A 12,454-nucleotide genomic window follows, 5' to 3' on the forward strand; every position below is an offset into this window, starting at 1 on the left:
CATTGGGGCATGTTTGCGTGTTTTTTGATTGTTTTTCCGCATTGGTTTCGGTTCGTCAGTTTATCAAGCATAGCGAGGGTTGGGCGGTCATCTGCTCTTTTAATTCTCTTTCCCCTCATGATGTGATCTCTCTTTGGCGGGTGTGCCAAACCACGTTCATCATGATGTTTCGGGGGGGTGCATTTCACGAAGCTAGATCTGGGATGGATGGAAGGAAGAGGGGAACGGATTGTAGCACTGTTGAAAGTCTTTTTTTTTTTCATGTTCTGGGGTCTGGCTTCTCTCTTCTTTTTTTCTCTCTAATGTTCGATTTGTAAAATAGGGGGTCTACAGGTTCTATCGGGCTGGGCGTTCTGCTGACGTTAACGACTTGCATTTGTATTAAACTGGTGGTGGCGGGGGAGGTGGGATTTGATTTGATTTGAATTCAGTAGGCCCGCAGGCAAGAGATTAATGAAAGGTTCTCTTTCTACGGCTGCTACATGATATATTATACACCGTCAAGCTTGTGCTCGCGTGATGTCGATGTAAGTGTGCGATGTTGTAGTGCTTGATAAAACTCTCGGATAACGTAGGGTGGGTAGACAAAAGAAGACCCCGCGCCCACTCCCCGCCTTATTCCCCATATGGGTGGTCCGTGCGAGGATCTTAACTACCTTAACCCCTTCCTCTCTTTAATCAAGCAAACAGGGGGTTTACTCCATAAGGTAAGGTAGCAAATAAATAAATAGGATAAAATAAAAGGGGTTCTCTTCTCTCTGTCAAAGAAAACTTGAGTCCAGATAGTTAAGGATTCAAGTAAGTGGTGCTTTTGAAATTAATGATTTTAGCTAGGTAGGTAGGTAGGGGAGTGGAAAAGGGAGGGTTGGTAGGTTAGTTGGTTAGTTAGGAGGGAGGGGTCTTAAGAGAAGAATTGGGTTGGGTTGGGTTGAATTGAATTGGGTTGTTTATTGTTTTATTAGTTAGCGGGTTGGATTGGGGGATAAGTACCTAGCTAGGTAACTATTGAGTTGAAATGATTTCTGGAGGTGTTGTGGTGGGAGTGATGATGGTATGTTCCTTATAGGAAGGGGGGGATGGTACTTTATATAGTACACTCACCTCCTCCTTGGCGCGATCCTTTCTTTGTCTTGGTCCCGGTCCTAGTTTATATGTTGCTCTGCTGTAAATATCACCGGAGCATACTCAAATTCGGTAGGACCCCATCCGGGCCGGGCGGGATCCAATGTTCTTGTCAGGGACAACACAGAAGACAGGACTCTTGGGTATCAGGGACAGCCCGCCGGTCCCGGGGGACCTCGGTCTGTCAAGCTTGGGGTCCGAAAGCTTGGGGTGATTGGGGGACCTCGGGCTCTGGATCGGAGGCCTGGAACAGGAAAAGAGGAGGGTGAGAGGGCGTGCGGACGGGAGTCTAATGACTCGTGCAATGGTGTCAAATGCTCCTCGGCATGCGTCATGGTACCATCGCAGGACTTCGGATGCCTCTTCCCCCCCGCCCCTCGAACCTCGCCCATAGCGAGGAGGCTCTGAAGAGACTTACGATTGTTAGGGTAAGGACAAGGGAAAGAGATGGATGGGCAGGCCTAAACATCTCACTTGCTCCCCCCCCCCGCGTGCCGACAGCATGGCCACGAGCATCGTCGCCCCACTAGACATAAACTCTGGAGTCTGTCTCCCCGCATCCCCGCGGATGGCTAACAGGGTCGAGAACCCAGCCAGCGATGCGGAGCTACTCCAATGCAGTGCACAGATATATGATGCTAGAGATCAACAGGCTGCGTGCTAGTTGGTATCCAGCGGCATGGATCTTTCACCTCCGCGAGTCGGCGAGAGGCGAGAGAGCAGGATCCTTATCCTTCTGCCCATGTAACGTGGGATCCGTTGTACCTACCCGTGCTGTAGCTACGGTCTGGCGGGAAAGACATCTCCAACCCGAGATCAGGCTCTGGAGAGGAGGCGACGATTTCCGCTTCTTCGAGAGCCACATGAGCTGTGTCGTATGCAAGTGAGGTCCTATAGGATATGGAAAAGGAGCCTCCTGGGTCTCCCGGGAGCGCGAATCCATGTAGCAGCTTGCTTTCCACGGAACTGATTGGTACCGCGGGGTAGATGTATAGAGAGGGACGAACGTGGGGTGGCGATCTGAGATTATCCTGTGCATTCGACTTTGGAACCGAGTAATGAGAGCACTTGCAGGAACATCATCATGACGCTGATTGTGTCTGGGTCTTGCAGCGGGAGGATCACGAGCATCGAGATTGGAATCCCTTCGAACATTGAGGGGTAACGATGTCCGTCGCCGACACCCCTTCAGGATCTTGAATGTAGACTGCTCTGGAAAATTCCTGCAAAGAGCATCTCCAGACATGCCGCTCAATGCCTGTTGCCTGTGTTTCAGGAGGAATAGATAGATGCCTGGTTCTCGTCTTGACATCAAAGCACCTCGACGGCCGTCAAGAAACCTTGAGCCGAGTCTTCGCTGGAAGAAATGAAAGAAGCGATGTCTCACTTGTAGCCGCCCGCTCTCCTACCACTTGGTAGATCCAGGACCAAGGTCGCAGGTGCATTCCAACTTCTGTAGCAGTCGTACGTTCGTTCCCCTGAGACCCGGTCCGGTGCAATGTTGTTGGGAGCTTTCCTTGGATTTGTACAAGGTTATCTCAGGGGCTGCATGATATACGCAGCGTATATGGACGCACCCCTCTAAGCGGCTCGCAATAGGAGACAAGATGATGCACCGGGGAGGGCCATTCGATCATAACACGAGCATCTAGACCGTATTGTGGTGGAGTTTTCGCTCTGGCAGAGTGGACCGACGCTCGTCACGGGTGGTGAAGTTCTTTAAATAGCATCCCTGGGGAGGTGGCTGCAACGGAGCAGGAGGGTCTACGGAGTATATCTTCAAGGCAGCGCGGCGAGGTAAAAGCAGCAAGGACCAGAGCGAGGCAATCTGCTGCATAAGCGCGTAAATCCAGTGCCGCTTCACGCCTTCCGCGCCCGCGTCAGATTTTGGCGGGAGAAAGCCAAGGCAACGGGGCAGCAGTCAAAACCCACGGCCAAGCAGCTGGCATCTCTGCGCCTTGAACCCTTTCACTTTTGCCTTTTCCCGTGTGTCCTTGCTCGGGCAGAGAGATCATTCTCATCAGTCTACAAAGACGACCCAAGCTGACGCCCGCATCCCGCATCCCGCATCCTCCCACGGATCTGCTGCTCTGCGCTCCTCTCCTCCGCGCCCCCAACCCCGACAGCGACGACAACCACAACCACAACCTCAACCTCCTGAGCGATCCGCCGTCTTGATCATATACACATTCATTGGCCCTTCTGCCAGTCAACCGGCCCCTCTCTCCGCCCGCGGAGTCACGACGGTGGGCATCTTCGCATTCCCAGTGCAGCGGCCCCGTTTGCCCACAAGCACAAAATCTAAAACCCCGTTCCCCCCTTGCGCTACTTACCTCCTCCCTACTTACACCAACCCCGAGCCAGAGCCTTCCCAGCAAACCTTCTTCTCGCTCTCCCACCCACCCCCAAATCTATTTCTCCTCCAGCACGACTCTCCTGACTCCCCCCCCCCATCGTCACCGTCTTCGTTCATCCCCCCCGTCTCCGGTGTATAAAGGGTCCTGCTCCTTCCACACCCCCCCAGCAAAGTCCGACTTCAAAAGGCGATAAACGAGAGCGCGCTTGTGCCGGAGAAAACACCAAGAATTCGGGAACTTCTCAACAAGCCTCGAACCTCGAGTCCACAAAAAAAAAACACCAGCGCCACCCCCAAACCCATACCAGCGGACGGCTACTACGCACCTTCTGTGCTCGAGCCCGTTAAGCAGACACCTGCGAAGAACTGCCTGGCAATTTAGCCTCCGCGTCACCCTCGCTTTGGGCAGATTGAGACCTCGAGATCCTCCTCGACCTCAAAACCTTTCATTCATCTCGACGACAGAGCCTGCGCAGTCTAGCAGAGCTTAAAACCGACCGGCTTTCTGTAGAAAGCTCCATTGAGGCCGATATCCCTTCATTGTACGTGTTGCAGATCCTGCCTACCGTGTTGATAAAAATAAACCAGCGCGACCTTGAAATTTGCTCCCCCCCGACCTCAACCTCCTGCTAATGCTCCACGCGTGCCCAGATCGAGAAGTGGATCACAGTCCTCCTACCGCGAGTATCCAACCCAGTGAACTGACTCTCCTCCAATACCCTACCGACTGCGGAAACCACAACGTCACCCCCGTCACCTTCTTCCCCCCTGCGGACAGAAGAAATGGCGGATCAGAATGATGTAGACCTCGATTCCATAATCGACAGATTGTTGGAAGTCCGAGGTAGCCGCCCAGGCAAACAAGTGCAGCTCTTGGAAGCAGAGATCCGTTATCTGTGCACAAAAGCCCGTGAAATATTCATCTCTCAGCCCATCTTGCTGGAACTTGAGGCGCCTATCAAGGTAAGCATACTGCCCCCCCCGCGAGCAAACCCAATCCAGCTCGAAGGACCCCATTCTGACTGCTATCGCGTGCTCGCAGATATGTGGTGACATCCACGGCCAATATTACGATCTCCTCCGCCTGTTTGAATACGGTGGTTTCCCACCGGAAGCAAACTACCTCTTCCTTGGAGACTATGTGGATAGAGGAAAGCAATCACTGGAGACCATCTGCCTGCTCCTCGCCTACAAGATCAAATACCCCGAAAACTTCTTCATCTTGCGCGGCAACCATGAATGCGCTTCCATCAACCGTATCTATGGCTTTTACGATGAGTGCAAGAGACGGTATAACATCAAGCTTTGGAAGACCTTCACGGACTGCTTCAACTGCTTGCCCATTGCGGCGATCATCGACGAGAAGATTTTCACAATGCATGGTGGTCTCAGTCCCGACTTGAACTCCATGGAGCAGATCCGCCGCGTCATGCGACCAACTGATGTAAGTCTGCGTATTTCATTTTTCTTGCCAGCCCTCGGCGGTCCGAGGGATGGCCTGAGCCGTTGCTGATAAAAACAGATCCCTGACTGCGGTCTGCTCTGCGATCTCCTCTGGTCTGATCCAGACAAGGATATTACCGGCTGGAGCGAAAACGACCGGGGTGTCTCTTTCACCTTCGGGCCCGATGTCGTCTCACGATTCCTACAGAAGCATGATATGGACTTGATATGCAGAGCTCATCAGGTTGTCGAGGATGGTTACGAGTTTTTCTCCAAGCGGCAGTTGGTTACGCTATTCAGTGCTCCCAACTACTGCGGCGAGTTTGACAATGCCGGAGCGATGATGAGTGTGGACGAGAGCTTGCTATGTTCGTTCCAGGTTAGTAGATACCTCGGTCCACCCGGTGATTGGACATCAATTAACCCTCCTCGTCGCAGATTCTGAAACCAGCGGAGAAGAAACAAAAGTACGTTTACGGCGGTGGTCTTGGTGCCAGCAGGCCCGTCACTCCTCCGAGGAAGCAGAAGAAGTAGAAATGAGCAATTACGAACTTCCTTGTGTATAGCAGGTTCGGACGCAGATAAGCATACCTTTCCGATTTCCTCTCGAGTCTTTACAACAAAGTATCCGCCTCGCGCTCCTTGACCCGCCGTTTCCATACCTCTCGATCGTCCCGACTTTTGCAGCTATTCGAACGTGTCTCGATTTCGATCACCTCTCCTAAACAAACATATCTATTGCGCGTGCATTGCCCTGCGGCTCCTACGACGACGTATCCCGAATGTACCTATCTCCTTTGCTACCACTAATACGACCAATGAGAACCTGACTGCCAGGAACGATCAAGAACTTTGAACGAACGCGAACAAGGAGAGGCAGGGCTTCTCGACTCTTCTCGACTCGGTTTGGTTTGGGTTGGTTTATCCATGGGGCATCTTTGTGCGTATATGAGATTACGATAAGCAAGGGAGCCTCTGCGTGATGTTACTTTGTCTGTGCAGCTCGACTGGCTTGGCTTGGCTTTCTCTGACACGTGTGGGGGGAGAACAGGAAACGATGGGGGGTGTACCATGATGAAGCTCTGGGGGGGCTGATGCTTGCAGAGTGAGCGGTGGTTTCTGTAGCCGTTCTTCTGCCACAATTGCTGACATATGATCTGTTGCGGGTGAATGAAATTAATTTCCTACATATCATGTCCTGACCATGTTACTCATATACTCGTTGTTGCTGCGGTGAAATGTATGTACAGTTGTGAGTGACGTTGTCGTCTTGCCTGACTGATACACTTGATCACCCCTTTCTACCGGATCAAGCATCCCCCTTCTTTTCTTCCGCCCTCCTAGCAGCAACAATTCTCATCCCCCGGTCTACAGAACCCAAAACTCTCACCCTCGCCACCACCACCAATAACCACCTTCCCATTCTCATTTACCACATTCCAAGCATCATCGCCCGCAGCTCCCGCCTGAGCTACCTTCTCTACAGGAGGAGCTTGGCCCGTAGTAGCAGTACTACTAGTAGTAGTAGTAGTAGTAGCAGGCTTTGCGTGGGAATCCACATGTCCTAGATCTCTAGATGGATCAATGATATCTCGTACGCGGCGCTTAAGCTCTTTTGTTTCTGTGGCATAGTAGTTAGTTAGGGGTTTTATGTTTTATGTCCTGTTATTCTTCTTTTCTTTTCTTTTTGGTTTGCGTATAAAACAAAACAGCTTGCGGGGTGGGAAAAAAGAGAAGGGGGGGGGTATATACCAGGAAATCCACCCTCAGCCTTCCGGTCCCAGAGCAAATGCTTCTGGATCGTAGTCGTTGACGGCGCAGCAGTATACAGATGAACGGCGAAGACGCCGCCTGTGGATGGCTGGAGTGCGACTTCTCCCAGAGAGGTCGAGAAGGTGGAGATCAGCTCTTGGGCGAACTTGTTGGTTTGGAATGTTAGCTTGGCTTGGGCTCTGATCCTTGGGGGGAGGGGAGGGGAGGTGATATCACGTGTTCTAGATAGATGAGGGGCGGGGGGGGGGGGGGGGGGTAGGTCTTCTTGCAGGGTGGGAAAGGTAGGGAAGGAGAGATAGGAGGGTCAAAACTCACGTATGCGGCTCGAAGCATCCATTTGCACTGAGTACAGAACTCAATAGTCACACGAGGCAGTGCCGTTACGACGTTCGCCATCTTTATTTTTTCCCCTTGGTCTGTAGGTCAGGTTTCTTAACTGGGTATTGGTTTGTCTGGATTTGTAGGTGGGATTGTCCGGGAAGGGGTTTGGATGTGTGATTCCTCTTCTGCTTGTTTAGGTAGTAGGGTCAGGGCGGGATTACAATGAGGTGCTTTGTGGTTGAGAAGAGCTGGCTCTGGGCTGCGAGTTTGTCATCAAGGCGGTTGGATCCACCACATAGATCCCGTCGTCTGGATTTCGCCCCCGGATTGCGCTATGAGACGCGCCCCGTGGTTTTGGCAGCTCACATCATTTCCACACATGTCTCACGATACAAGCGGCTGCCCCCTGGGCAAATTGATGGATATCCTTCATTATTATATGAGATGCCTCCCCCATGGTTGGTGTTATGCACAGAGAAGGGGAAAACGTAACTACCGCATACACAAAAAAGAAAAAGGAAAGTATTACATGCAACCTGTGTGTTCTGTGCCTGTCTCTCGTCCATTTTGTAGTCGGCCGTGACAATTGTAAAACCAGGCCAAAGGAATGGCCACGCTAGGAGAGGTATTAAAGAAAAAAGTCCTGTACGCCGGCGAACGCCCTGCTTGCTTGAGTTCCATCATCTGTCTTCCCCTCTACATAACCACACAGCACCCTCCGCTCTGCTGCGGCGCATACGGATCTTCCTTCTTGTCGACCGTCCCCCAGACTGACGGGACCATGAAATCCTTCGTGTTATTTGTGTAGGTGATGATGCTGTGGCACACGTCAATACCAGATCTGCAGACCCTCATCAGGGTTGGAACTGTAAGTACCTCTTCGCTGCTTGAGAGACGGGGATCCGTTCGCGCTCCAGATCCTCTCGCAGACGGTTGTTCAGTTCGGTCAGGCGGCGTAGCTTGAGGTCGGCCATCGATTGCTTGTTCTTCTTGACTTGGGATGGGTCGCCCACATCGCGGGAAGAGTATCCAGAAGGCATGGTTGTCAATGAGGAGGTTTCGTGAGTGGAAGGCTCGGGGCTGAAGCGGTCACGGCGCTCGATCAACTAAGACACCTCCCGTCAGTTTCCCTTAGTTACCAATTGCGCATCAAGGAGATAACTTACATCTTGTGAGGTCGACTCTTCAACAAAGAGAATCGAGGGCTCCGAACCAGAGTGACAGGCCGCTGAGGTGCTGGAGACGATCGGCAGGAGATTCGTTTGATGGAGATTGGCAAATGAGGAACTTCCTCGATGCGGTAAGGCGAGAAGCCGCTTCGAAAGGGAATGCCGCTAGGCCGCAAACAGGTGTCCAAGCGATCACGTGAAAATAAAGATTCTAACTACTGCAACAATCGCACACAAATGGGAGGAGGAGAAACTTCAAGTCGCATCTTACCATCGCGACCCCAACACGACCCCGTATCCTCGGCCCCGTCAGGTTTCGCTCTGCGAACGGTTACCTATCCCCAGCAGAAACCTAGTCAAGAATAGCACCCGCAGGGGAGCTTGCCCAGCATGCCTCCTCCGCCACATCAAAAACCCGAGAATGTGTTGAAGCGCGCTCACGAACTTATGGGCGTGGGGCAAGCCCCGGCTGCCCTCACCCTTCTTCACGAGCATATCGTTTCGAAGAGATCCCGAAATGTCCCCATCGCCTCTCTGGAGCCGGTGGTGCTCCTGTTGGTTGAACAGTCTGTCATACAAAAGAAGGGCAAATTGGCCAAGGATGCCTTGTACCAGTACAAGAATATCAGCCAGAACACCAACGTCGGCACAATCGAGGTAAGCAATGAGAGACACTATTTTTGTCATTTTGAGATGATGCTGATACGCGTATCCACAGCTTGTCCTGAAGAAGTTCATCGAGTTGGCCGAAGAGAAAGTGAAGACCGCCCAGGCTGAAGCGGACGAGGCTCAGTCGACGCTCGAAACCAAGGCAGCCACTGCCAGTGTCGATGACCTTGAAGCCACCGAGACCCCAGAATCGATCCTCTTGTCGACCGTCTCCGGCGAACAATCTCGGGATCGCACTGATCGTGCAATCGTTACACCATGGCTCAAGTTTTTGTGGGAGACGTACCGAACCGTTCTCGATATCCTGCGAAACAATGCGAGGTTGGAGATTATGTACCAGAGTACTGCTATGCAGGCTTTTGAGTTCTGTCAAAAGTACACGCGCAAGACCGAGTTCCGCAGACTCTGCGAGCTCCTTAGAAACCATGTTCAGACTGCTGCGAAGTACTCGGCTCAGATGCACGCCATCAACCTCAACGACCCAGATACCTTGCAACGCCATCTTGAGACGCGTTTCCAACAGTTGAATGTTGCTGTCGAACTTGAACTTTGGCAGGAGGCTTTCAGGAGTGTGGAGGATATTCACACCTTGCTCAACCTCAGCAAGCGCCCACCCAAGAACATCATGATGGCCAACTACTACGAAAAGTTGACTCGTATCTTCTTGGTTGGGGAGAACTATCTATTCCATGCTGCTGCTTGGTCTAGATACTACAACCTTCTTCGCCAGTCCGCGGCCATCGTTGCCTCCGGCCAAGGCAAGAAGGCAGATAACCCAGCTACGTCCGAAGCTGATCTCTCCAAGGCAGCTTCCTTCGTCCTTCTTTCAGCCCTCGCCATTCCCGTCATCAGCACTTCAAGATCCCGAGGTGCTCTGGTTGACATTGACGAAGCCAAGAAGAACAAGAATTCTCGCCTCACCCATCTTCTTGGAATGGCCCAAGCCCCCACTCGTGCTGTCCTTTTCAAAGATGCTATGAGCAAGGGTCTCCTAAAGCGTGCTCGCCCAGAGATTCGTGACCTCTACAACATCCTTGAAGTTGACTTCCACCCTCTATCCATTTGCCAGAAGATCTCCCCCATCTTGACTCAGATTGGTGCCGATGCAGACATGGAGAAATATATTCTTCCTCTTCAGCAGGTCATCCTCACGAGACTCTTCCAGCAGCTTTCACAAGTGTACGAAACTGTGGATCTGAAATTCGTTGAGGATCTCGCCAAGTTCCCAGAGCCTTTCCAAGTCAGCAAGGATACGATTGAGAAGTTTATCATGAATGGCAACAAGAAGGGCGACCTTGCTATCCGCATGGATCATGCCACTGGTGTCCTCAGCTTCGACACGGATGTCTTCTCTTCAACCAAGGCCATCCACGCTGGCTCTGGTGCTGGCTCGGCCGAGAGCGAAACGAGCTCGGTGCAGAGACTCCAGAACACGCCATCCGAAATTGTCCGAACCCAGTTGACTCGTCTAGCAAAGTCTCTTTACATTACGTGCCAGTATATTGATCCGACGTTCAATGAGGCTAGAATCAAGGCCCGAGATGCTGCCTATGCACGAGCTAAAGCTGGTGCGGAGCAGGAGCATATCGATACCTTGGCTCGGAAGACGATCATCCAGAAGAGAAAGGAGGAGGCCTCTGAGATTCAAGCACGCAAAGAAAAGGAAGATGCCACCCGGAAACGTATCAGAGCCGCTCAGATTCAAGAAGCCGAAGACAAGCGTCTCGCTCAGGAGCAGAAAGAACGCGAGGACAAACGTCTCAAGGCAGAGTTGGACCGAGTACGCAAAGATGAGCTCAGGAAGCAGATTGCAGATCTCAAGATTGGCCCCAAGGCTATTGACATCGACGTTGAGGATCTGGATAACCTCGATGGCAACCGTCTGCGTGCGATGAAGCTTGCACAGTTGGAGAGGGAGAAGAACGACATAAATGAGAAATTGCGTGTCACTGGCAAACGTATTGATCACCTTGAACGTGCCTTCCGAAAGGAAGAAGCCAAGAAGCTCCCCGAAGACTACGCACAGCAACGTGAAAGGGATTTGGCCGCCTATGAGAAGATCAAGGCCCAGACTTTGAAGGACGCTGAGGCCAAGCACAAGGAGAATGTCGCACTCAAGCACAGATTGAGCCGTTTAGTAACCTTCTACGAGTCCTTCCGAGAGTCGGTTCACGAACGCAGACACGATGAGTTTGAGAAGCGCCGTCGTGATGCTGAGAAGGAGCTCGAGAAGCAGATTGCACTACGCAGAAAGGAGTTCAGAGAGCGCAAGATCCGTGAAAAGCGAGAGCGTGAGGAACGAGAGAGGGCTCTCCGTGAGGAGGAAGAGCGTGCTGCGAAGGAAGCAGAGGAGAAGGCCGCGAGGGATGAGAGGAAGAGGCAAGAATTCCAGGAGCTCAAGGCTATCCGAGAGCGGGAGAGGCAAGAGGCACTAGAGATAGCTGCTCTGCAGGCACGCAGAGCTGAGGAAGCTGAGCGACGCAGAGCAGAACAAAAGGCGGCGGCTGCTGCTGCACCGGTTCGCGGTGCACCCGCGATGGAGCGCGCCGACTCCGGCGAGCGAAGAGCACCGCTCCCACTTGTCGGTGCGAAGCTCAGCTGGAGAGAGAAGGAGAAATTGCGAGCGGAGGGTAAGGAAGTGCCGGGAGCAGCGAGAAATGAGTCCCCGGTGGCGCGCGCCTCACCAATGGGACGCGCTCCTGAGCGGACTGATTCCAGTGAACGCCCGTCCGGCCCGCCTCGCTTGGCGTTGGCTGGCGGAAAGCCGTCCTGGAGAGAGAGAGAGGCTGCGAAGGCAGCAGGCGGTGAAGTCCCTCCAGCACGCGTGCCATCATCCGGGGGAGCGCCCCTATCACGTGGACGGTCGGGGAGAGGCGAAGAGGAGCGTGATAACTCGCCCGCTGCGGCGCCATCAGGCGAAACCCTCAAGCCTTCTGGTTCAGCAGGAAAGTTTGTGCCTCCTCACCTGCGCAATAGGGCTTGAGGATCGGGTTGCTTTTCTTAGGCGTTATTTCCATCATTATTTCTCTCCATGGTTCTCTCTCTGTATTTAGTACGCATGCAGGAAGGTGACGAACAAGCATCACATCAAGTTGCTACATAGAAACGAGAGAATAAAAAAAAAGGAAATGTTCATCACGATTCTGGACCAGAACTTGTGTGTTGTGTGTCGCATCTACGTACCTAGGTGCCTAGATTATGGGGACTTGGGGATTCTCGTCCCATTACCCGCTGATACCTAAGATCTAAGCATAGGTAGATGGAGAGAGGGCACTCTCTCGAGGTCTATAGCTGACACTACAACTACAGTACCTACAATACAGTATATCCATCCACCTCGCACCCTTCCCTGCCCTCTTTGAAGCCCTAACCCTTCTTTCATGCCTCCCTTCTTCTTTCCGTCCTTCCTTTCCCCTGCGTCAGCCACCAAATCCAACAAAAAAAAGGCTCACTTCCCATCCATCATTTCCTCCATCTAAAGAACGACAGGTACCGTACATCATGCGACTCATCACAAGCCAACTAAGAGTCTGGCGTCGGTATGCACGTACGTCAGGGGTAGGCTGAGGGTTATAGTCTTATAGAGCTTGTGGCGGCGCCC

General features: G+C 52.5%; 5 protein-coding genes across 5 annotated transcripts; 2 read left to right on the plus strand and 3 right to left on the minus strand.

The window, feature by feature from the left end:
* Nucleotides 1-1,810: 1,810 nt before the first annotated feature.
* M430DRAFT_19818 (hypothetical protein) lies at nucleotides 1,811-2,368 on the minus strand (the record flags this gene model as incomplete). Its single annotated transcript, XM_024864162.1, has 1 exon — nucleotides 1,811-2,368. The coding sequence occupies one exon, from the start codon at nucleotides 2,366-2,368 to the stop codon at nucleotides 1,811-1,813; it is 558 nt and encodes a 185-aa protein (XP_024720359.1).
* Nucleotides 2,369-3,932: 1,564 nt separating this feature from the next.
* On the plus strand, nucleotides 3,933-5,554 carry M430DRAFT_122583 (hypothetical protein). The gene is made up of 5 exons (XM_024861851.1): nucleotides 3,933-4,020; nucleotides 4,130-4,441; nucleotides 4,521-4,922; nucleotides 5,001-5,300; nucleotides 5,360-5,554. The coding sequence occupies exons 2-5, from the start codon at nucleotides 4,262-4,264 to the stop codon at nucleotides 5,453-5,455; spliced, it is 978 nt and encodes a 325-aa protein (XP_024720360.1). The 5' UTR covers nucleotides 3,933-4,020; nucleotides 4,130-4,261; the 3' UTR covers nucleotides 5,456-5,554.
* Nucleotides 5,555-6,261: 707 nt separating this feature from the next.
* M430DRAFT_103272 (hypothetical protein) lies at nucleotides 6,262-7,090 on the minus strand (the record flags this gene model as incomplete). Its single annotated transcript, XM_024860855.1, has 3 exons — nucleotides 6,262-6,542; nucleotides 6,674-6,839; nucleotides 7,010-7,090. 3 exons carry the CDS (start codon nucleotides 7,088-7,090, stop codon nucleotides 6,262-6,264), a joined length of 528 nt encoding a protein of 175 aa, XP_024720361.1.
* A 621-nt stretch (nucleotides 7,091-7,711) lies between these two features.
* Nucleotides 7,712-8,283, minus strand: M430DRAFT_141309 (hypothetical protein; the record flags this gene model as incomplete). The annotated part of the gene is made up of 3 exons (XM_024862705.1): nucleotides 8,182-8,283; nucleotides 7,892-8,121; nucleotides 7,712-7,832 (listed from the first exon to the last, which is right to left on the minus strand). The coding sequence occupies exons 2-3, from the start codon at nucleotides 8,053-8,055 to the stop codon at nucleotides 7,712-7,714; spliced, it is 285 nt and encodes a 94-aa protein (XP_024720362.1). The 5' UTR covers nucleotides 8,056-8,121; nucleotides 8,182-8,283.
* A 291-nt stretch (nucleotides 8,284-8,574) lies between these two features.
* Nucleotides 8,575-11,836, plus strand: M430DRAFT_103498 (hypothetical protein; the record flags this gene model as incomplete). Its single annotated transcript, XM_024860864.1, has 3 exons — nucleotides 8,575-8,841; nucleotides 8,903-11,677; nucleotides 11,738-11,836. The coding sequence occupies 3 exons, from the start codon at nucleotides 8,575-8,577 to the stop codon at nucleotides 11,834-11,836; spliced, it is 3,141 nt and encodes a 1,046-aa protein (XP_024720363.1).
* Nucleotides 11,837-12,454: the final 618 nt, after the last annotated feature.

Source organism: Amorphotheca resinae (genome assembly GCF_003019875.1).
Source record: "Amorphotheca resinae ATCC 22711 unplaced genomic scaffold M430scaffold_7, whole genome shotgun sequence".
Lineage (NCBI taxonomy): Eukaryota > Fungi > Ascomycota > Leotiomycetes > Helotiales > Amorphothecaceae > Amorphotheca > Amorphotheca resinae.

What these genes read in the sequence shown, in the direction of transcription:
- M430DRAFT_122583 (XM_024861851.1), top strand. Translation starts at nt 4,262, where the DNA reads ATGGCGGATCAGAATGATGTAGACCTCGATTCCATAATCGACAGATTG. An exon ending in AACTTGAGGCGCCTATCAAG is followed by an intron (nt 4,442 to 4,520) that starts GTAAGCATACTG and finishes GCGTGCTCGCAG; the next exon opens with ATATGTGGTGACATCCACGG. An exon ending in GCGTCATGCGACCAACTGAT is followed by an intron (nt 4,923 to 5,000) that starts GTAAGTCTGCGT and finishes TGATAAAAACAG; the next exon opens with ATCCCTGACTGCGGTCTGCT.